This window comes from Mesoplodon bidens, assembly GCF_964165515.1.
Source record: "Mesoplodon bidens genome assembly, chromosome: 2".
Lineage (NCBI taxonomy): Eukaryota > Metazoa > Chordata > Mammalia > Artiodactyla > Ziphiidae > Mesoplodon > Mesoplodon bidens.
The window spans coordinates 66,991,900-67,014,777 of NC_138177.1; the positions used below are offsets into that span (position 1 = coordinate 66,991,900).

Below are 22,878 nucleotides of genomic sequence, written 5' to 3' on the forward strand. Positions count from 1 at the left end.
AAATGTTCTTCCTTTCCCCTCCTTTACCTACTAACTCCTGCTCATCCTCTAGCTCTCAGAACACGCCTCCCTTAGGGAATTCCTCTGAGCCCCCAGCTAAATTAGAAATCTCTGTTAAATGCTTATAACACACTTCTTTTCCTTTATAGCACCTTTCACACTTGTAGAACAAATAATTGTTTAATTTCATTCTCTCCACTAAACAGTACATGTTTTGAGGGCAGGATCCTGTCTATCTTTCTCTCTGATGTCTCTCTAGTTTCTAGTAGGGTGTCTAGCATTAACTGTGTCCTCAATAAATATCTGTTGAAAAAGTGGTAAAAGAAGAGTTTTATGTTGTTTATTATTACAGAACTTAAAAACAAATGCCTGGGAAGTTACAGAAGGATAGCCCCTACTAATGACATTTAACCAGGCAGCGGACATCTGAGACTTCCTTGTAAGCCTGGGCCATTACATATTTTATTGCAACCTATCATGGATTTATTAATGGATTTATTCATGGATTTGTTCATGGATTTATTTAACAAGTATATTTATTTAATGACTATTTGTGTATTTATTTAATAAATAAGGTTCTGCTATGTGGCAGGTACTATTCTGAAGACACAGTAGTGAATAAGATAGAGAAAATGATTTATCTCATGGACCTTACTTTCTGGTAGGGGAGAGAGACAAAAGGCAATAGATTTTCAACAATCAAATAGGCAATCAGGGCTTCCCTGTTGGCGCAGTGGTTAAGAATCTGCCTGCCAATGCAGGGGACACGGGTTCGAGCCCTGTTCAGGGAAGATCCCACATGCCACGGAGCACCTAAGCTTGTGTGCCACAACTACTGAGCCTGCGCTCTAGTGCCCAAGAGCCACAACTACTGAGCTCATGTGCCACAACTACTGAGCCTGAATTCCACAACTACTGAAGCCCACATGCCTAGAGCCCGTGCTCCACAACGAAAGAAGCCACAGCAATGAGAAGCCTGTGCACCACAAGGAAGAGTAGCTCCCGCTCGCTGCAACTAGAGGAAGCCCGTGCGCAACAATGGAGACCCAATATAGCCAAAAATAAATAAATTAAATAAATAATTTTTAAAAAATAGTCAATCAAATTGTCTATTTGACTATAGCTCTTATTAGCTATTACTATTTCAGGTAGTGTGACAAAACTATGGAAAACACTAAAACATGGTATGAGGATAAAAGTGATGGTGGGGAAAATGGGGGGTTCTTTTAGGTAACAACTTTCACCAGAGAGTTTCCATTTTACTTGTGCTTGTTTACCTGCTTATTGAAACTGTAAGCAATTTTGAGAATAGTAATCATATCAGATTCTTTCTTTTCCCCCTCACCATCTGCCAACACAGAGCACCATTAGATGCTCAACACACATTTGGCAAATAAATAAGTAGACAAAGAAATAGAGAGATGGGTAGATGGACAGAAGGATGAATGCAAGGATGGATGAATGGAGACTGTGAACTTAACCACAAGTTGAATTCTTCAGAGCAGGTGCTGCAACTGATTCATTTCTCTGCCCCAGAACCTCCCAAAGTGCCTGGCCACAAAAGATACTCAGCCCATGTTTCCTGAAAAAATACCCTGCTCAGTTGCATTTCCCCAACAAGGGTCAAGGCTTGTCAGAGTGAACGCCATCTTGTTCCCAGCTCACAACCATCTCCAGAGGACAGTGAGTGTCAGGGATGCTCTTTCAAGGGCTCTGTGGGCATTTGCATGAAAGGAAGAGAAATTCTGACATGAATATTAGTCAGTGGAGGATCCCCAGCTCAAGCTAGAATAAGGCTCTGGGCCACAAGTGTTATACACCCTCTTCAGACAATGGAGTGGGGCTGGAGGTCTAGAAGTTGAGACCAAGGAATATAAGGATGAGGAAAGGGAATTCAGAGACAAGAGCCAGCGAAGCAGCCATTAGGCAAAGTGTCTTGATGAATCAGTATTGCCAGGGGCCTCAGAGAAAGGACACAGGAAAACAGACAAGATGATCTTGGATGGCCTTTCTCATCCTAGTGGGTCTTTGCAACCAGGATGAACCTTGGCCCAGGGCAACCAACGTGGCACTTCTTAGCAGTACCAATGTGGTTTTCCTATTGAATATGCCTATTTTTGGTAAACTCCTTCTGTGGAAGGCATCCCAGCCAATAGCAAAGACTCAGAATTGCCAAGTCCTAATTGTCAGGTCCCCTTGCTTTCCCCCAAGCCTACCTCATCGTTTATCAAAGCCTATCCATCTGCCTCTGAGCTCCACATTATGAAATATAAAGCAGCATGAAAAGGCAGAAAATAGCAAGGGAAGCAAGAGACCCTGCAGCAAAGAAGTATCACCTGATTTTGCCTGCTGAGTTGTCTTGGTGGTTTCCTGACGCTTCCACTATCCACCAGTCTCCTGGACAGAGAAGCCAACTCACTTTTCCAGTTTCTCAGAGTGGAAAACTACCAGTACTGGCTGCTACATGCCCAGGCGGGAGCTCGGTCCATCCTGAGCTCTGGTAGAACCTGGCAGGCAGGCTGAGGAGAAGCAGCGGCCACCAGGCCCCAGCTTCCAAGAATTATTTTCACACTGTGCTGCCAAAGTTGAGAGCCTGAAAGGGCTGCTTGTTCCATGATGTTTACCATCTCACTGTTAGCTCCAGACCACAGGCCCCCATCAATGAGTGTCCTATATGCAGCTTCCAAGAAAACACATACACGACACACAGAAGGCCTGAGGCATGAAGAGCTGACAGCTGGGCCTCTCTGGGCACAGGCAAGGTAAGACTGACAGGGGTGGGGTGCAGTTATTAGGGTCAACCAGGGGACCCAAGACAGTCTCTGGCCTAAAGGAACATTTGCAATCATAAAACTTTAGAGCCAGAACTTTAGGAAACCAATCCCTTCAACGGCTCCATGTTAAATATCAGAATCTCTGAGGCCCAAAAATGTGAATTGACTTACTCAAGGATGCACAGCTGACTAGGGTAATCAGGACTGAAATTCAGATCCCCTGAGCCCTGGTTCCTCTTTCTTCAAGCTCAGGCTACCATGACCTAGTTTTTTCAGCTCCAGAGAGGACAAGGTGGTCTAGTTAAAGAAGCTGTTATTTGGGCCCTTTCTCTCCATAAGCTACACCTAGCAGGCTACTTCAGACTGGTTGACTGTGCAGGGAAATATCTACATAAAGGGATCTTGCTAGGTGCCAAGGAAAATTATTTGGGTTCCTCTAGGTACAATGAAACTATTTTGCCAAGACCTCTTTTGCCCAAGTCTAAATTGCCCTTAGGAACACTTCTTTAGAATTGCAGTTCTCCTAAAAGCCCAAAATATTTTCCAGAAACAGTTATTGCAGAGCTCCAGAAGAGGGGACCCAAGCTATACTGGATTTCCGGGTACTGTGATGAGGGTCAGACAAGATATGTTCTTCTTCCTGGTTAACAAAGTCAGTGAAAGACTCGTAGTAAAATAGTGTGTTCATTCCCTCAACAGGGAGGTAGGTTGAAGACACAGCTGGGTAGCCATGAGTCAGGAGTTGAGAAGAAAGCCACAGCATAGTTTGGAATCAAAATAGGTCTATGCTTAAAACTTGATTCTGCCATTTCCAAATTGCGGGACCCCCAAGACAAGTTACTAAGCCTCTCTGAACCTCAACTTCCTAGTCTTTTAATAATCCTGCCAAGCAGGGTTGTTGTGGAGATTTAATATAATGTATTCAAAGAACTTAGCACACTTCCTGGAAGGCAATAGGGCTCAGTAAATGATATAGGAGAAGGAGAGGGGATGTTACATTCATGTTTTCTTAAGCAATTCAAAGGTTTTATGGCCTTAGGAAGATTAATTAAGCTTTAAGCCTCTCAGTTTAACAGTAATAATAGTACTTGTTTATAAGAATGTTGTAAGGAAATATGAGTTATATATGTCAAGTACTTAGTAATGTTTAGAGCAGAGTAATGCTTAGAACAGTAACATTTAATAAAGGTTAGGTGTTATTTTCTTAACTATTTTTACTTTGATCATTCTAAAAAACAAAAGATTGGAATTGGTTTCCAAAGCTGTATAAGATACTAAGTAAATAAATAAACAGACAAATAAGTGGAGAAATGTGGGTAAGGGGAAAGAGAACAGGGACAATAAGATAAGATGGAGCTAAGGTTTATATCCAAAATATTACATTTGGTTTTATACCTTTTGCTGGTGATGGGCCTCAAATTTGTCTCTGAGCTTCCTACTAGCCAATTCGAAAAGCAAAGCATAATCAGTTAATATGAATCACAATGGCAACGAGATAAAAGTTAACGTTTTATTTCTGTTTCCAGGTGTCATGGCGTAGCTTACAGTAACCCTCTACCTGAGGATAACTGGAAGAACTGAATAAAATTCACAAATCATCTACTTGAAGGCATCTGATTGCTGCTGAGGTAGTGAGAACAGAGAAACTGAAGCTTCAGAGAAGGGAGAATCGGAGAGGTGGCATAACTTCTGTAGTCATGTGTAGCCCTTTGTCAACTGGAGGCAAGGGCAAGAGGCTGACTCTGGGGTTTGCACTGGTTAGAGGGTCACCAGAGGATAAAATCCAAGAGCTTTTGAAGTAGACCTGGGATCCTCCTAGCAGGCGGCTTTTTTCTTGCTCAGCACATTTGCCAAATGATGGTGCTGTGTAGAGGCGCAGTGGAGAAACCTAAGGAGAAGCCCTCTGAAAGGCTGAACTGAGTTTTTGAGTCTGACAAAACAAAGATTAGAGTTCAGGACCCACCAGGAAGAGAGGCCACAGAGAAAACACAGGAGTTTTTAAAAAGCACTGAATAGCCAAGAATCCAAGCTTACACCCTTACCAATTGCCCAGAGTGGAGAAATTCTACCCTACCAAGTAAAGGCAGATCCAACTGCTTTCACTGTTGGCCAATCTGGACTTTGGGTTCACCTCCTCTTAAGAAAATCAAAGATCAAAACACATTTCTAAAGAGAAGACCACCCTAGCCTCACAGAGAAGTGGGCCAAGTCAATTTCAGGACATCCTGGTGGTTATAAATAAAGAAAACTTTGTTTGAATTTACCCCAGTATTTGTAAACTTCTTACTCTTGGCACTTCAAGAGAGGAATTTAGATTCATCCTCATAAAAGAAATTAAGGATTAATTTTACTTAATCAAGAAATACAACCAGTAGCCATAGATATACCATGTCATTGTTGCTGTTATAATTAGTAGTTGTAGCAGTAGTAGTAGTAGCAGTACTAGTAGTATAGTAGTAGTAGGATAGCCATCCATCACTACTGAGCAAGTTCTTCAATAAGAAAAGCTATGACAAAGTCCTAAGTATTGGTCTAACCTACTAAAAACAAATGAACTAATATTATAGCTTTCTCAAGGTGCTTTTAGCCTGTCCCCATAGCCAGGGCTTCTCTTATGCCAGGATGAACCATTTCTTAAGTTAGCAATGCTTATACATAGAAGATATTCTTCATTGTTAGACCTTATATATTGACTACAGCTTACAGCACCCAAAAGATTAAATCTGAATCCCTCCCTTGAAAAGTCAAGAGTAAAAGCTTTACACATATTTGGGTAAACTTAAGCACATTTTTCTTTATTTATAATCACTAAAATGCTCTGCCCACAAGCCAAAGGAGGGAGACCTTAAGCTTTTAGGAATAAACAGAGGCTGAACTCTACCTCTGCAAGACGAAGGGCTCTCTCAGCCCTCAGACATCAGAGGCTGAATCTCTTTACTGCACATTAGTAGCTGCAGCTCAGGGAACTTCAGTCTATCATCCTTCTACTTTGCACTCCCGTCACTTAAAGGGATGATATCGTATGGCCTCTTCTCAGCTTCTGAACATCTTTGTGAGATCAAGTCTCACATGGCATAATTTAGATCCATTTTTTTAGAAAAAACAGAGAAGCCTGGGAGCTTCTTAACTTCCCTTCTTTCCTACCTTCTTTTTATTCCTCAAATATTTATTGATTGCCTCTATAAGCCAAGCACTGTGATAGGTGTCCATCATGAGGACACAAGAGATCCACACCACACCAAATAAGACAATAGCCAAAGTCATAAACATCTGTGAAGCAGGAAAAAAAGAAGTTGCATACTTTTTAACAACTCATCACCTCCCACTTAAGCCCCCCTGCTCCAAAACCCTCATTGTTTTGAATGTCTTAACTTTTGCTTTACTTTACTGTGTATGTGTCCAAACCACTGAAAAATTCTGGGAGGGCTATCTTACCACATCCATGCTCTTCAGAGGCCTGTTGGCTAAGACCAAGAGCTAAGTCAACAATCACACTATTCTCCTCAGAAAAAATACACCGTCATGGATATGCTCAGCCTGGGCACACGGTCCTGAATCCCTTGGAATTAGGATGGCCGGAGTTCAGGGTTGTTAGAAACCCCTATTCTCCAAAGGTAACTTGAGTCTCTCTTGGAGACCACAGACGATAATAGTCACTAATGAACACTTTTTCTCTTTCCTCCTCCATCATCTGCTTGATAGAAACTATTGTTTTATAGTGTTTGGGTTATTTTAATTTCCTTCTCTCTGATATTTGCATATAACTTTCCAAAGCCCATTGACTTCATTATCTCATTTGGTCTCCCTATAGTAACCCTGTGAAGTACAGAAAGCAGAGTTTATTCTTCCCATTTTATAAGGGAGCAAAGTGAGGTGCAGAGATTTAGCTAAAGTCACTAAGCTAGATAGTGACAGAGCTGGAACTAGAATCTAGATCTCTCAGTTGCCGTGGTCTCTTCACCATCTTTGTTGTCATCACACTCTGCTGTCAGCACATACTCTCCATGCTGTCTGTAGTACGACCTCAGGGTCAAGAAGAAACACCAATTTAGGGGACAATCTAGAAAGAGGGCCCAGAGAAGCTTATTGCTTGTTTAGATTTTAGAATGTCCTGATCCCAGATTTGTTGAAATCTTACAGCAAAAGGAACGTGCATTCTGGGAGGGAAGACATTGGCACAGCATTTTGTTATCACTGGGTGAAGGCAAAGCCTTTAAGCAGAAAGCACTTGTCACATACTGAGGATCCCAAAATCATGTGGTTCCTGTTTATGGCAACACCTTGACCTCATCTTTGCCCTATGACCTCTCGGTGACAACCACCTCCACCCTCTTGTTTCTTCTATTTGTGGCTCTGTGCCTTTACTTGAGCTCAGTGTTCTCCCTTCCTTTTTTCACTGAGACTGGCAAATTCCTTTATCTCTGGGTCACTCTCATACCTTCACCATCTCAGCCAGCATGACATTGGAGACTTGATGTGATTGGGTAGCACAAACATCCAATGAGTCTTACACTCCAGGAGGCAGTAGAGCACAGAGGTCAAGAATGTGCTCCGCAGAGGAGGATCAAATCCCAGCATTGGCTAGGTCTATAATCTTGAGTTACCTAATGTTTCTGGGCCTCAATTTCCCCTCGGTGAAACTGGAATAACAATACCACCTACTTCATAAGATGATTGTGAAGATTATATTTGTTGACGCCACTTAGAATCATACCAGGAATATATTAAGTGCTCATTAAATATTAGTTGGTATTCTTCTTCAAAATTTGCATTCTCTTTTCCCCCATTTGGCACAACTAAGAGTGCTTAAGGGGCAAATGAGTTCCTGTTATCCCCAGAGAAAGATCCTTTTACTGGCAGGAAGGATACCAAAGGCCACCCTGAGGCTAGACTCGACAAACAAACACACAAGCAAGAAAGAGCCAATCTGGGCAGCAGCTAGCATCGCTCACTTATGAGAAATTCAACCCAGGAGGTGCCTTCCCAGGGCCCTGCTCAAGCCATATGAAGTACACACGTACACATACGTACAAACACACGGCCTTAGCACCTCAGGCCTTGTTTCAGAAACCTAGAACTAGCACCACATTCTGATTAACAGTTGAGGCCCCATAAACCCTCTCAGCACATCTCTGGAGAAAATGAATAATGAGAACCCTGGGAAACAGAAATTATTTTTAGTATAGAAACATGTGTAGCAGGTATCAGCCTTAGTGGGAGATGAGGGAGTGGGGAGAAGGGGACAGCTCTGTGCAGAAAGCACCAGAGCATCTCCAGTACTTTGGTTTCTTTGCAAGGGTGAGTCAGTCCTGAAGGACTTCTAGCTCTAGCCTTGCTTGCTGAGTGCGCTAACAAGATCGAGGTTCCAAGTGTGACCTCTATAGGATCCTGATGTCTTACCCTATTCCTTGGCTTCAGGCTGTCCTTTAAACCCAAATTACCTCTCACCCCCATAAATGTACATCAGAAGTCACAGAAAGGAAACCATGAGGCTGCCCAGCTATACATGATTATTAGAGAAAGATCATTTCCTCAAGTGGCTCCCAGAGGAGTGGGTAGTCTGGTGGAAGAAACCTGGGGCTGGGAGACAGGAGCCGGGGTTCCCTGCTTTGCCATTAGCTATGTGTGCAGTCATGGACAAATCATTCACCCCCTTTGACTCCCAGTTCCTTTATCTGTAAAATGAGAAGGAAGGACTTAAATATCTCTAAGGTTCATTGCAGCATTCTAGGTCCCTAGACCCTAAGAACTCACTGAATGCAGGACTGATGTTGGAAAGAATAAAACCACAGGGATGAACCGAAAACCAATTTGGAGCCAGTAGGAGAACTCCTCTCTGAATCTCAACCCCTTAACGTCTTTGTTCCTCCTTTCAAAGTGGGAACATTCTAGATACCAAAGGAGGACTGCCCCACCCAAGAGCTCTGAACTGCTAGCAAGTTGCCTGCTTCCTATGAGGGGAAAATCCAGGATGGAAATGGGAAGTCCCAGCACTGCCCTGCCCTGGCTCTGTACCATGGATCCTAAATGCCTGGGTTGCTTGTTGGAGAGAAGAGGTGTTTCTCCCTTTTCCAACCACAAGTAGTTGTCACAACCCAAGTCAGGAGAGTGGGGACAATTGCCCCTGTGCTCTTCACATACAGCAGTTTTCTAGTTGGCTGAGTGAGTCCTCAGGACTTCAGGTTTTCAGGACTAGGTTTTCAGAATAACCAGTTTACTTCTATTACTTCCTCCTACCTGGAATTCCACAAGGTTCTGGACCCTTAATGGCCACTGAAACACCAGTTTTATACATTCTGGAGGAGCCTGACCCTGGTGTCTGATCAAAAAACTTCAATAGCCAGGAGTATTCTTGTACTTCATTGTGGAGTCTAGAGGTGTCCATTTCCCATGGAGGTAGCCTTGGCTCTCCTATTAAGTCCAGTAGCCCCAGCCCAAGTTAAGAAAGAGGATTCTTGACCCATGGACCCTACCGGAGGATGGAAAACTGCCCTATTGGGTCCTTTGCTCATCACCCTGCATGTGAACTTTCCCTCCCTCCCAGCCATTGCTTGTGCTATTTCTTCTGTGTAAAAGGTTTCCTCTTGGGCCCACCTCTAGAGAAAAAGATGCCCTAGGAAGGTGGCTTCTATTACTATGAAGCTCCTGCAGGCTAGGCTGGGGCGGGGTTTCTGGACTCAACTTCTCACTAGGGAGGATTTTAGGATTTAAATTGTAAAAATATTCATCAGCTATCTCCTATGTGCTTAGCCTTAAAGGCAAGATTCTTCTGAAGTTCAGACTTTAGATCCTTGAGCCTGGGAAGTGGCAGGGAGCTGGGGACAAATGCTCTTTCTTACAAAGAATAGTCATGTAAGTTCAGGGACCCCGTTTCCAAGCCCAAAGCCTAGCAATATCTTCCAATATGGGCAGTAAAGTTCCCATACCACTAAATCATAGTAGGATTGTGACAAAGGATCTCATACATTATCTAATCCAACTTCATTTACTACTAGTGAAAGGATTAAGAAAGTACAAAGAAAAATATAATGACTTTTAGTAGTGCTATGCAACTAATTTAAGACCAAGCCAAGGGAAGCAACCTAAATGTCTTTCAACAAACGAATGGATCAAGAAGATGTGGTGTATATATACAATGGAATACTACTCAGCCATAAAAAATAATGAAATTTTGCCATTTCACCAACATGAATGGAACTGGAGGGCATTATGCTAAGTGAAATAAGTCAGACAAAGACAAATACTGTATGATATCATTTATATATGGAATCTAAAAAATACAACAAACTAGTGAATATAACAAGAAAGAAGCAGACTCACAGATATAGAGAACAAACTAGTGGTTACCAGACGGGAGAGAGAAGGGGGGAGGGACAATACCAGAGGGGAGAGTAGGGGATTAAAAGGTACAAACTATTAGGTATAAAACAAGCTACAAGGATATACTGTACAAAATGGGGAATATAGCCACTATTTTATAATAACTATAAATGGAGTATAACCTTAAAAAGTTGTGAATCACTACATTGTACACCAGAATATTGTACAGCAACTACATTTCAATTAAAAAAAAAAAAAAAACCAAGCCAGGATTGTAACTAGGATTGTTCTCAAAATAATTGTCTAAGTGAGTTAAATATTACATTCCAAATGAACTGCAAATCATTCATTAGAATGTTCTAATAATATCCAAACCATTTGATGGTTTGTAGAAATGTTGTTCAGAAATTGTTGGTATGATTCTTTGATGCAGATGCCAATAGCTAAATGTTTCTCCTGAGACAAGATGTTGACAGAGGGAACTGCCTCAAACTTTTCCAGTGACTTCCTCCTTGAACTGACAGTCAGTAGGTCCCAATCCCTGATGCACTGTTGCAGCTAGAAGAGGGCTAGGCACACCTTTCACACTTCAAGACTATGTACACACACCTGTATGTCAGTATTTCCCATATGGACTTGCAAACCTTCCACAGCAGCCCATAGTGACAATACCAATTTCAACACTGCCACTACTGGAAATGCTACTAACATCACCTGACCCACTACCTGCTTTGCTGCCACTGTCAAAACTCCAGTGCTTCAGAGCAGTGAGCCACCAGCCCAACTGCCCTCATGCCTTGACCTGTATCACACTAGAACTACTTTGCAGCCTCCATGGGAGTGGCAACTGTAGGACACTTAGGATCTCAATTGTAGAGAATTTCTCTAAATAGCAACATTATTCACCCTCTGTTGGCTTCTGCATCTTTGTCTAGATTGATATTTTAAAATATTCAATATCCTTATTATGAATAAGTCATACTAAGACAGAAGGCTCACTGACCAATGGTCATGGTGAAATCTTCAAAATGAGCTTAAATCAGTGTTTGTTTTAGACTTTATATATTAATTGAATTTAATGCTTAGCCCAGTTACTATTTGCCAAACAATATTTATACTTAATAATCTATTAAAACATATTTCAATATTTAACAATAGATTGTATATAAGATTTGTTTACAACCCAATTCTCCTGACTTAACTCCAACATTTCATCTATTTATACCAAATGGCCAGCCTGTGGGGAAAATCTAACTGGCCAAGAATTTACTCTATTACTTTCAGTCCTTCGGTGACACCAATAAGGACTTCTGAAAAGTCATCCTTAAATCAACACGCATTTATTATGTACCTACTCTGAGTTCATCAGTATGTGTGAGCCCTAAGCCTCCATGAGCCCCAAGCTTTGTGACTAGACTCACTGCTTCCCATTGCTTGTCTCCAGATTAACTTGGTAAAATACAAGAAATGGTAGAGGGAAGTATTATGCCCTCAGCATACCTCAAATATTCCATGTCCCTATAAAGATCTTTGCAAGTCAAGACCTTTATTTCTTTTTCCTTGGCAGAAAGAGCCAGTAGAAATAGTTGATGCCAGGAATGGGGGACAATTTTTTAAAGATAACTGCTTGCTGTCTTCAAACAGCCTGTTTTCTGTTCCAGGGCTACAGCGATGTTGTCAAACACAGATGGCTAGCTCTTTTGGTTTAGTCATTTAAATAGCCTCATGTCATACCAGTCTCTATGAGTGTGCCAAGCACCAAAACATCCTACCATTCTGTGCATTCACAGCAACTCTTCCTTGGAGACCAAAGCAGGGAGAATGACACTGGGCTTGGTAAATGTAGTAGGAGGCAACCAGACTTCAACTAGGTGAGAGGAATACAAAGCAGAAAAATGAAAGAATGGTGTCAAAGTTCAGATCTGGGATACACCAACTAAGCTTATTATAAGAAAGTAATAAGGTGAGCATTTCACAAATGTACACTCATGCTATATGAAGAAGAGGAAATGAAAATGCCCTCAGGAATCCAAATATAGAATGAAGCTACTGGAATGCTCATACACTGCCATGGGGTGGTATATTGGTAAAATCACTTTGGAAAACTCTTTGGCCACATGTAGAAAAACAGATTATATGAAACATATAAGCCACTTCTAGGTATATACTCAAGTCTTTTGACTTGAGTATATACCTCTATCAAAAGACCTTTACAAGAAGGGTTATAGGAGCTTTATTCATAATGAGCTCAAACTGGAAATGATCCAAATTCCCATCCACAGTTGACTGAATAAATAAAATATTCAAATAAAATAACAATATACAATAATGGAAACAGTCACCAACTGCATGCAATGATATGGATAAATATCATGAACAAAATATTGAATGAAAGAGGCCAGACACAAAAGATGACTCCACTTAAATAAAGTACAAAACAAGGAAGAATGAATTTATGTTGTTAGAAAACAAAATAATGACTACCCTTGGGGTGAGGGTGGGGAAAAGTGACTGAAAGAGAGTGTGAGGAGAGCTTCTGAAGTGCTGGTACAGTTCTGTCTCTTAATCTGGATACTGCTTAGATGGATGTGCTCAGTTTGTAAAATTCATCAAATTGAGCACTTACGCTATATCTACTTTCCTATATTTATATTTGTGGCAAAATGAAAAAAATGACTTCAACCCTTCATGCTTCCCCTCCCTGAAGGTATTCAGACCTTCCCTGTGTAATTTTTTGTGCTCTCCCACTCTGACTCTGGGCTTGGCCACGTGACTTGCTTTGCACAATGATATCTCAGAGAACATGACTCAAGCACTGGCTTGAAACATGCTGCATGTTTCCCTTTCTGCTCTTGCTGCTGTGCAATTTACATTAAAATATATCTATACTAATCTGCTAGAAGAGAGCACAGCAAAGTTGCCCCAGTTGCCAGAGCCAAGGCCATCCTCAATGAGCCAATAACCAGCTTATTCCCAGATATGTGCACGAATCCAAAAGAGACCAGAAGAATAGTCCAACAAAGAGCAGACTAAATCACCAATTTTGCATAAGTTGTTAAGTGGCATTACTATGGTAATAGACAAGTGATACAACTGCATACTTCAACTTAAAGTTAAAATATACATGTAATTTTAAAAATTGGGGGAAGGAGACTAACATACCTATTTTTGAGCATGGCCACACCCTGTAGGAAAGGAAAACTGCCTGAGATCCTACAAAACCAGGGTCCCCAAAACATAACATGACATCTAAGTAAAATACAGGCCTCAGACAGCCAAACATAACTAGAAAACCAACCTGCAGAATTTCTCCAAGCCATCTAAAAATTCTCTCCTTCGGTGTCCCAGAAGATGCAGAAGCAAATGTTTGCTTCTTCTACCTCCCATTTTTAAAAATTTTCCTTTTATTCTATCCTACTGCCCTTTCACAATATGTCATAGAGAGAGTACAGTAATTTCTGTTCCTGCTATGGCCAGGTTTCACCATGGAGGGAAAAAAAGGGAGGGAGGAATGACCTTTTGGGCCCCTTAGCAGTGGCTTTCCCAAGATGAACACTGATGGGCTTGAGTGTTCAGCTGTCTTCCAGCATGGGGCTGAGCAATGGCTGTGTTACCTGGGTTAACCTGAGCTTTTGCAGAACTCAAGATAGGCAGCAGCAGGAGCAGCACCAAGGGCATTCTGGGAATCAGGATCATCTCAGAAGATGGTGTTGGAACTGGAGCCTGCAGCCCACCAAAAATGCAAGAAAACAAGAAAGAGAAGGAGAGGAAATGAGTGAGGCAGATACTTTCAACATGAATGAACACAACTTGCATCTTTGTGTTCTTACAGTGTTTATTTCTATATTCAGAACTTTAAATCATGGATTTTAATACTTGAATGGGACATTCAATAGTCACGTACTCTAAGAATTTTCAAACTCTGGGACATTCAATAGTTATATAATATAAGAATTTTCAAACTCTATTAGATCATATACTCAAGGAATTAAAATTAGCCAAACTATAGGTGGGTAACAAAGTTTTAGTTAGATAAATACTTACCCAAATTGTGAATGGTGATAAAGTAAAACTTACATTTACAATGTTTTTTCATAATTTTAATATTGATTCCAGTATTAACCCAAGAAAAACATTCAATGACGTTAATGTGTTTGCCTTTCAAAAGATGTAAGGTCTAGAATGGTACCTGAAATTCTGTATTTTTAAGCTCCCCCAGAATAATCCATGTTATTAGTGGATTAGAGTTGAGACATCAGCATGAACTCATGTTTAGCTTAATAGAGATATAGATGGTCACATATGGAAATATTTATAGATATGTGTACACACAGGTTAGTACACATACACATATATCTATCTCCTTGCTATTTAAGCTAAGAGGGCCTAGAAACTATGACACCCCAATAGCAACGAGCAAACCTAGTACCCAGATCTTGACTTCTAATACCATTCTCCAATAAAAGGAACCAGGGTTCCTTGGAGAAACTGCTAATTCCAGGACTGGGGCAGGAAATATGATGATCTTGGAGAATATTTTAGTGCCAGATGAGCCTGGAGAATCTTTTAGGGCCCCAAATTGAGAAAGCATACACAAAAATGATGGGGATATGGCAAAGGAACACAGAGGCAACAGGAGTTCCCAGTGGCCAGAGCTGGAACAACTTAAGCAACAAAATGAGTAAAGTAGTATTGGATTATAACTCAAGATATAAAATAAATATTTACAAGTCCATGTTGATATAAATAAATGATTGAATAAACAAATGGAGAATAGACAAATTTCTCATGCAAAAGAATTCTAAATAATTATGTAGATACTCTCTACTCTTTTTTTTTTTTTTTTTTTTTTTTATGGTACGCGGGCCTCTCACTGTTGTGGCCTCTCCCGTTGCGGAGCACAGGCTCCGGATGCGCAGGCTCAGCAGCCATGGATCACGGGCCTAGCCGCTCCGTGACATGTGGGATCTTCCCGCACGGGGGCACGAACCCGTGTCCCCTGCATCGGCAGGCGGACTCTCAACCACTGCGTCACCAGGTAAGCCCTCTCTACTCTTAAGGAGGTGATGCATAACCACCCCTCTCACTTCCCCACCCCCAACACCTTAAGTGTGAGCTGCACACAGTGACTTTCTTCAAAGAGTACAGTATGGAAATGGAGAAGGTAATTTTTCAGTAGAGAAACATGACAAACTCTACCTCAAGCCAGGTGATCAAGGTTAGCATCAACTTTGATAAGTCACACTGATAGTATGTATCCTTGATATGATGTGATGAGAATGACACTTAGCCTCTGTGGTCTTTTTCCCAAAAACCCATTACTCCAGCCTAATCATGAGAAACACATCAGACAAATCCCAATTAAGGGAAATTCTACAAAATTCCTGATACATAATCCTCAAAACTGTCATGGTCACCCAAGACTAGAAAGTCTGGGAAACCGACACAGCTAAGGGAGCCAAAGAAGACAGCACGACTAAATGTAATGTGACATCCTGGATGGGATCCTGGAACAGAAAAAGAACATTTGGGGAAAACTGAGGAAATCTGAATAAAGTAGAGACTTTAGTTAATAATGATGTGTCAATATTGGTTCATTAACTATGACATATGTACTACACTAATGTAAGATGTTAATAACAGGGGAACTTGGGTAGTGGGTAAATAGGAAATCTATGTACCATCTTTGCAATGATTCTGTACATATAAAACTGTTCAAGAATAAAGTTTATTTAAAAAAGAAACTCTCTTCCAGGTAACACTAATAGTCAACAAACACTGGATCCACTATTAGGAAAAATATGTAAAACAAAATTATAAAGGGAGACAAAATCCCTTTAAGCTTGAGTGATCAGAGAAGGTTTAATGAGGAAATCAGCATCTGATCAGATTCTTGAAGGATGAATAAGATTTTAATGGGCAATAATGGGAATAGAGTAAATAATAGGATGACATAGCTAAGACACTTTTTTGAGGAAACAGGAGCTTTCTATGATGTTTTCTAGGCAGTAGAACTCTGACCCACCCAAAGTGGTAAGAAAAAAAAAAAAAAACATATTCAGATAGTTCTGCCTGAAGAGGATGGAGCCGAAAACTAATCAAATACAAAAGACTAAAGTGGCATCATGGTAGGGAGCAGGGGCAAGTGATCCACAGACCACAAAAGGGTGATGACCATAGTTTCATGGCATTGATTTGGAGAGATAAAATATGTCTCAGTGCTTACTCACTGCCAGCAGCAGGAACACTGCGTTTCTATAAATGAGTCCACAAACAGGAAAAGAAACACACAGGCAGACCTTGGAGACATTGATCTTGGCTGTAGTCTAGCACTAAGCCATGACCATGATCCAGGATGTCCTTTTACAAAGATCTGAGCTCCTTGTGAGCAGCCATTCAGCCTTGCGAGCACTGCCTTGGGTAACCACCCTCTCTTAGCAGCCTTCTGAAGAAGAGTGCTACAATTCTCTTTCATGATACCTTCTTTGTGGGTTCTTGGCCATTACTTTCTCCCCTCCATGACCTTCCCCAGTGGTTCCTTCTTTAAGCAGGTGTCTCCTACACCTCATTCCCTTCGCACACTGAATTTGCTTCTATTAGACCCTCCATAACATTGTTATAAAATTACCCATTTAATCATTAGCTTCAAAATGACTCATTCTTGTATCTCCAAAAGAATACATTATAACTTGTACAAAGGAGGTGCTCAAAAACAGTTTTTAACTGAACTAAGGATTCACAAGTTGCTCAAAAAGTGTTGACTGAATTTTCTTTTGGAAACTCTTACTTGGTTGCAGGCTGTGAATCTCCAATGCCAGTGATTATTTCTGCTTTGTTTGCTTAAAATTAGGGTGTCCAGCAGCTAACAAAAGAAAAGAACCATTAACAAACCTAGGAGTACTATAATTATACCATGGATATCTAACACATGCCAAGGACAATCTCATGTAATATTCACAGTAACCCAATGAGGTTTGTTTTCATCAGTAAGGTAATTGAGGAGGAAGAGGTTAAAACTGATCTGGTTACACAGCTGATAGGCACCAAAACTCATACATGAACCCAGGGTTTGTATTACTCTAAAATCCACTTAGGTCCTTTTGTTGTTGTTTATTTTGTTTTTGTCTTTGTTTTTCATTATACTACACTCTCCTTTTTTTTTTAAACATCTTTATTGGAGTATAATTGCTTTACAATGGTGTGTTAGTTTCTGCTTTATAACAAAGTGAATCAGCTATACATATACATATATACCCATATCTTCTCCCTCTTGTGTCTCCCTCCCACCCTCCCTATCCCACCCCTCTAGGTGGTCACAAACCACCGAGCTTATCTCCCTGTGCTATGTGGCTGCTTCCCACTAGCTATCTATTTTATGTTTGGTAGTGTATATATGTCCAGGCCACTCTCTCACTTTGTCACAGCTTACCCTTCCCCCTCCCCATATCCTCAAGTCCATTCTCTAGTAGGTCTGTGTCTTTATTCCCGTCTTACCCCTAGGTTCTTCATGATCTTTTTTTTTCCTTAGATTCCATACATATGTGTTAGCATACGGTATTTGTTTTTCTCTTTCTGACTTACTTCACGCTGTATGACAGACTCTAGGTCCATCCACCTCACTACAAATAACTCAACTTCATTTCTTTTTATGTCTGGGTAATATTCCATTGTGTATATGTGCTACATCTTCTTTATCCATTCATCTGTTGATGGACACTTAGGTTGCTTCCATGTCCTGGCTATTGTAAATAGAGCTGCAATGAACATTTTGGTACATAACTCCTTTTGAATTATGGTTTTCTCAGGGTATATGCCCAGTAGTGGGATTGCTGGGTCATATGGTACAGCCACTATGGAGAACAGTATGGAGGTTCCTTAAAAAACTACACTCTCCTTTGATCTGGCCTCTGCTACGTCACCAGAGCTATACTCCAGCTCAAACTTTCTATTTAGCTACTTTCAGACTTCTTTCATTTTTTTCTTTCATTTCCTACCACCTCAGGGCCTCTGTTAAAAAGTTTAATTCCTCTCTTCATCTGGTTCAAATCTCCATTCAATGGTTACTTCCTCAGTGAAATAGTCTCTTACCCCCTTGATTGTACAGACACTGAAAGAATCTTATAACTCTTCTACATAGAAATGATCATAGTTTATAATTGTATATCTGTTGTTGTGGTTGTCTTATTAGTCTCTGCACTCCATAAGCTCCATGTTTATTTTACTCACCATTGCATTCCCAGAACTTACCAGAGTGCTGGATAAACAGTTGCAGAATGAATTAATGATTGTCTTGAGCCACATATTCAGTGATTGTATCTGGCTATTCCAAATTCCATACCCTAAAAGGAAGTATCCCCAAAGCTTGTAATAAACAGACATCACCCTTTTCTGCCTCTTTGAATGAATTTTTCCAGAGGTTCAATATTTAAGCAATGTGACCTGTGAATAGAATCCATAAACATACATGGAAGAATTTCAAGAAGATAAAAGGTCCTTCTCTACCCACTTCTTTGTTTAACAGTGCAAATTCTTTTGACAAAAAATATATTCAAACCTTAAAAATAAAAAGTCACTGGCCTTCATTCATTCATTCAGCAACTATTTTCTGGAAGTCTACTAGGTGCTGTTCTAGGTGCTAAAAAAGGCAGAGAAGACCCCTGTCATCATGGAGCTTATAATACACAAGCAAACAAGTAAATAAATAAGAAACCTAAAGAGATATACGTGCCATGAAGACAATAAAATGCTGTAATGTGATGGAGAATGGATGAGGGCTATTTCAGGTAAAGTGGTCAGGAAAGGCCTCCCTAAATACAGGATTGACAAAGAAATAGATAAATAGAACAGTGAAGAGAATAGACAATACTCATATACACAAGAAAAGACTCATATATAAGTGGGAACTTTTTATATGAGAAAAGGGGCATTTAGAATCAGTGAAACGTTTCAGATGATTCAGTAGCATTTTCAAAAACAAATAAAGGTATCTTCATATCTCACACAAAAATAAAGAGCCCAAAATGTAAAAATAGAACTATAAAATTATTTCTGGAAAATATTGGGAATCTGCTGTGAGCTAAAGGAAAACCTGCATAAATGAGACATAGAAAGCAAAATCCACAAATGAAAAGAATGATAAATTTTTTCATCAAAATTCAAAACATCTTTGAGGTAAATGACATCATAAACTTAATAGACACGCAACAGGCTAAGATAAATATTTGAAATTTTAGAACAAAACAGTGTGTATGTATTTTTCTGGTATAAATAAATAACCTCTATAAATCATTTTTTTAAAAACACTAGAAAAATGGGCCAAGTCAATAAAAAGCATTTAACAGAGGAAAAAATATAATGTCAGTAAACATCTAAAAGCACTCAACCTCACTAGAATAAGAAAGACAAACATTAAAGCAGTAGTTGAATACCAATTTTATCCATCAGATTGGCAAAAATTTTGTGTGAAACTATGAAATTTGGCAGTAGTGTGGAGAAATAGATATTCTCATACTCTGCCACTGGGTATACAACTTAAAAGATAATTTAAATTAAAACATATATAGAGACTCTGATCCATACGTTCCACTTATTATTTACCCTAGGGAAATATTTACACGTGCACAATGAGGTAGGCACAAAGAAGTACTTTGCAATATTTTTTAAAATTTTATTTTATTACGGTAAGAACAATTAATATGACCTCCCCTCAACAAATTTTTATTTTTTTATTTTTATTTTTTAACGTTTTAAATTTAATTTTTTTTTTTTTTTTTTTTTTTGCGGTACGCGGGCCTCTCACTGTTGTGGCCTCTCCCATTGCGGAGCACAGGCTCCGGACGCACAGGCCCAGTGGCCATGGCTCATGGGCCCAGCCGCTCCGTGGCACGTGGGATCCTCCCGGACCGGGGCACGAACCCACGTCCCCTGCATCGGCACGCGGACTCCCATCCACTGCGCCACCAGGGAAGCACTAAATTTAATTTTATTTATTTTTTTATATGGCAGGTTCTTATTAGTCATCAATTTTATACACATCAGTGTATACTTGTCAATACCATTTGCACAATTCATCACACCAACCCCCTCACCCCTCCGCTGCTTCCCCCCCTTGGTGTCCTTATGTTTGTTCTCTACATCTGTGTCTCAGTTTCTGCCCTGCAGACTGGTTCATCTGTACAATTTTTCTAGGTTCCACAGATATGCATTAATATACGATATTTGTTTTTCTCTTTCTGACTTACTTCACGCTGTATGACAGTCTCTAGATCCATCCACGTCTCAACAAATGACCCAATTTCATTCCTTTATATGGCTGAGTAATATTACATTGTATATATGTACCAAATCTTCTTTATCCATTCGTCTGTCAATGGGCATTTAGGTTGCCTCCATGACCTGGCTATTATAAATAGTGCTGCAATGAACATTGGGGCACATGTGTCTTTATGAATTACGGTTTTCTCTGGGTACAGGCCCAGTAGTGGGATTGCTGGATCATATGGTAATTCTATTTTTAGTTTTTTAAGGAACCTCCATACTGTTCTCCATAGTGGCTGTATCAATTTACATTCCCACCAATAGTGTAAGAAGTTTCCCTTTTCTCCACACCCTCTCCAGCATTTGTTGTTTGTATATTTTCTAATGATGCCCATCCTAACTGGTGTGAGGTGATACCTCATTGTAGGTTGATTTGCATTTCTCTAAAAATTAGTGATGTTGAGCAGCTTTTCATGTGCTTCTTGGCCATCTGTATGTCTTCTTTGGAGAAATGTCTATTTAGGTCTTCTGCCCATTTTTGGATTGGGTTGTTTGTTTTTTTAATATCAAGCTGCATGAGCTGTTTATATATTTTGGAGATTAATCCTTTGTCCGTTGATTTGTTTGCAAATGTTTTCTCCCATTCTGAGGGTTGTCTTTTTGTCTTGTTTATGGTTTCCTTTGCTGTGCAAAAGCTTTGAAGTTTCATTAGGTCCCATTTGTTTATTTATGTTTTTATTTCCATTACTCTAAGAGGTGGATCAAAAAAAGATCTTGCTCTGATTTATGTCAAAGAGTGTTCTTCCTATGTTTACTCTAAGAGTTTTATAGTGTCCAGTCTTACATTTAGGTCTTTAATCCATTTTGAGTTTATTTTTGTGTATGGTGTTACAGAGTGTTCTGATTTCATTCTTTTACATGTAGCTGTCCAGTTTTCCCAGCACCACTTATTGAAGAGACTGTCTTTTCTCCATTGTATATCCTTGCCTCCTTTTTCATAGATTAGTTGACCATAGGTGCATGGGTTTATCTCTGGGCTTTCTATCCTGTTCCATTGATCTATGTTTCTGTTTTTGTGCCAGTACCATATTGTCTTGATGACTGTAGCTTTGTACTATAGCCCGAAGTCCAGGAGGCTGATTCCTCTGGCTCCATTTTATTCCCTCAAGACTGCTTTGGCAGTCTTTGGCAGTTGGGGTCTTTTGTGTCTACATACAAATTTTAAGATTTTTGTTCTAGTTCTGTAAAAAATGCTATTGGTAATTTGATAGGGAATGTATTGAATCTGTAGATTGCTTTGGGTAGTATAGTCATTTTCAAAATGTTGACTCTTCCAATCCAAGAACACAGTATATCTCTCCATCTGTTTGTATCATCTTTAATTTCTTTCATCAGTGTCTTATAGTTTTCTGCATACAGGTCCTTTGTCTCCCTAGGTAGGTTTATTCCTAGGTATTTTATTCCTTTTGTTGCAGTGGTAAATGGGAGTGTTTCCTTAATTTCTCTTTCAGATTTTTCATCATTAGTGTATAGGAATGCAAGAGATTTCTGTGCATTAATTTTGTATCCTGCAACTTTACCAGATTCATTGATGAGCTCTAGTAGTTTTCTGGTGGCATCTTTAGGATTCCCTTTATATAGTATCATGTCATCTGCAAAGAGTGACAGTTTTACTTCTTCTTTTCCAATTTGTATTTCTTTTTCTTCTCTGATTGCCATGGCTAGGACTTCCAAAACTATGTTGAATAATCGTGGTGAGAGTGGACATCCTTGTCTTGTTCCTGATCTTAGAGGAAATGCTTTCAGTTTTTCACCATGGAGAATGATGTTTGCTGTGGGTTTATCGTATATGGCCTTTATTATGTTGAGGTAGGTTCCCTCTGTGCCCACTTTCTGGAGAGTTTTTATCATAAATGGGTGTTGAATTTTGTCAAAAGCTTTTTCTGCATCTATTGAGCTGATCATATGGTTTTTATTCTTCAATTTGTTAATATGGTGTATCACATTGATTGATTTGCGTATATTTAACAATCCTTGCATCCCTGGGATAAATCCTACTTGATCATGGTGTATGATCCTTTTAATGTGTTGCTGGGTTCTGTTCACTAGTATTTTGTTGAGGATTTTTGCATCTATATTTATATTGGCCTGTAATTTTCTTTTTTGGTAGTATCTTTGTCTGGTTTTGGTATCAGAGTGATGGTGGCCTCACAGAATGAGTTTGGGAGTGTTCCGTCCTCTGCAATTTTTTGGAAGAGTTTAAGAAGGATGGGTGTTAGCTCTTCTCTAAATGTTTGATAGAATTCTCCTGTGAAACCATCTGGTCCTGGACTTTTGTTTGTTGGAAGATTTTTAATCACAGTTTCAATTTCATTACTTGTGATTGGTCTGTTCATATTTTGTGTTGCTTCCTGGTTCAGTCTTGGAAGGTTATACCTTTCTAAGAATTCGTCCATTTCTTCCAGGTTGCCCATTTTATTGGCATAGAGTTGCTTGTAGTAGTCTCTAATGATGCTTTCTATTTCTG

General features: G+C 39.9%; 1 protein-coding gene across 4 annotated transcripts in view; it reads right to left on the bottom strand.

The window, feature by feature from the left end:
* DDR2 (discoidin domain receptor tyrosine kinase 2) overlaps window positions 1-22,878 on the bottom strand; it is a 151,011-nt gene that overhangs the window by 37,954 nt on the left and 90,179 nt on the right. For 2 of the 4 annotated variants that reach the window (XM_081223780.1, XM_081223779.1), the window contains one exon: window positions 13,709-13,817. The exons of 1 other annotated variant lie outside the window; for it this stretch is intronic. In XM_081223780.1, coding sequence (XP_081079906.1) covers window positions 13,709-13,790 — 82 coding nt within the window. In that variant the 5' untranslated portion in view covers window positions 13,791-13,817. Of the gene's footprint in view, window positions 1-11,866; window positions 11,962-13,708; window positions 13,818-22,878 lie in introns of those variants that run through there. One more of the 4 variants, XM_081223782.1, reaches the window with a different exon arrangement.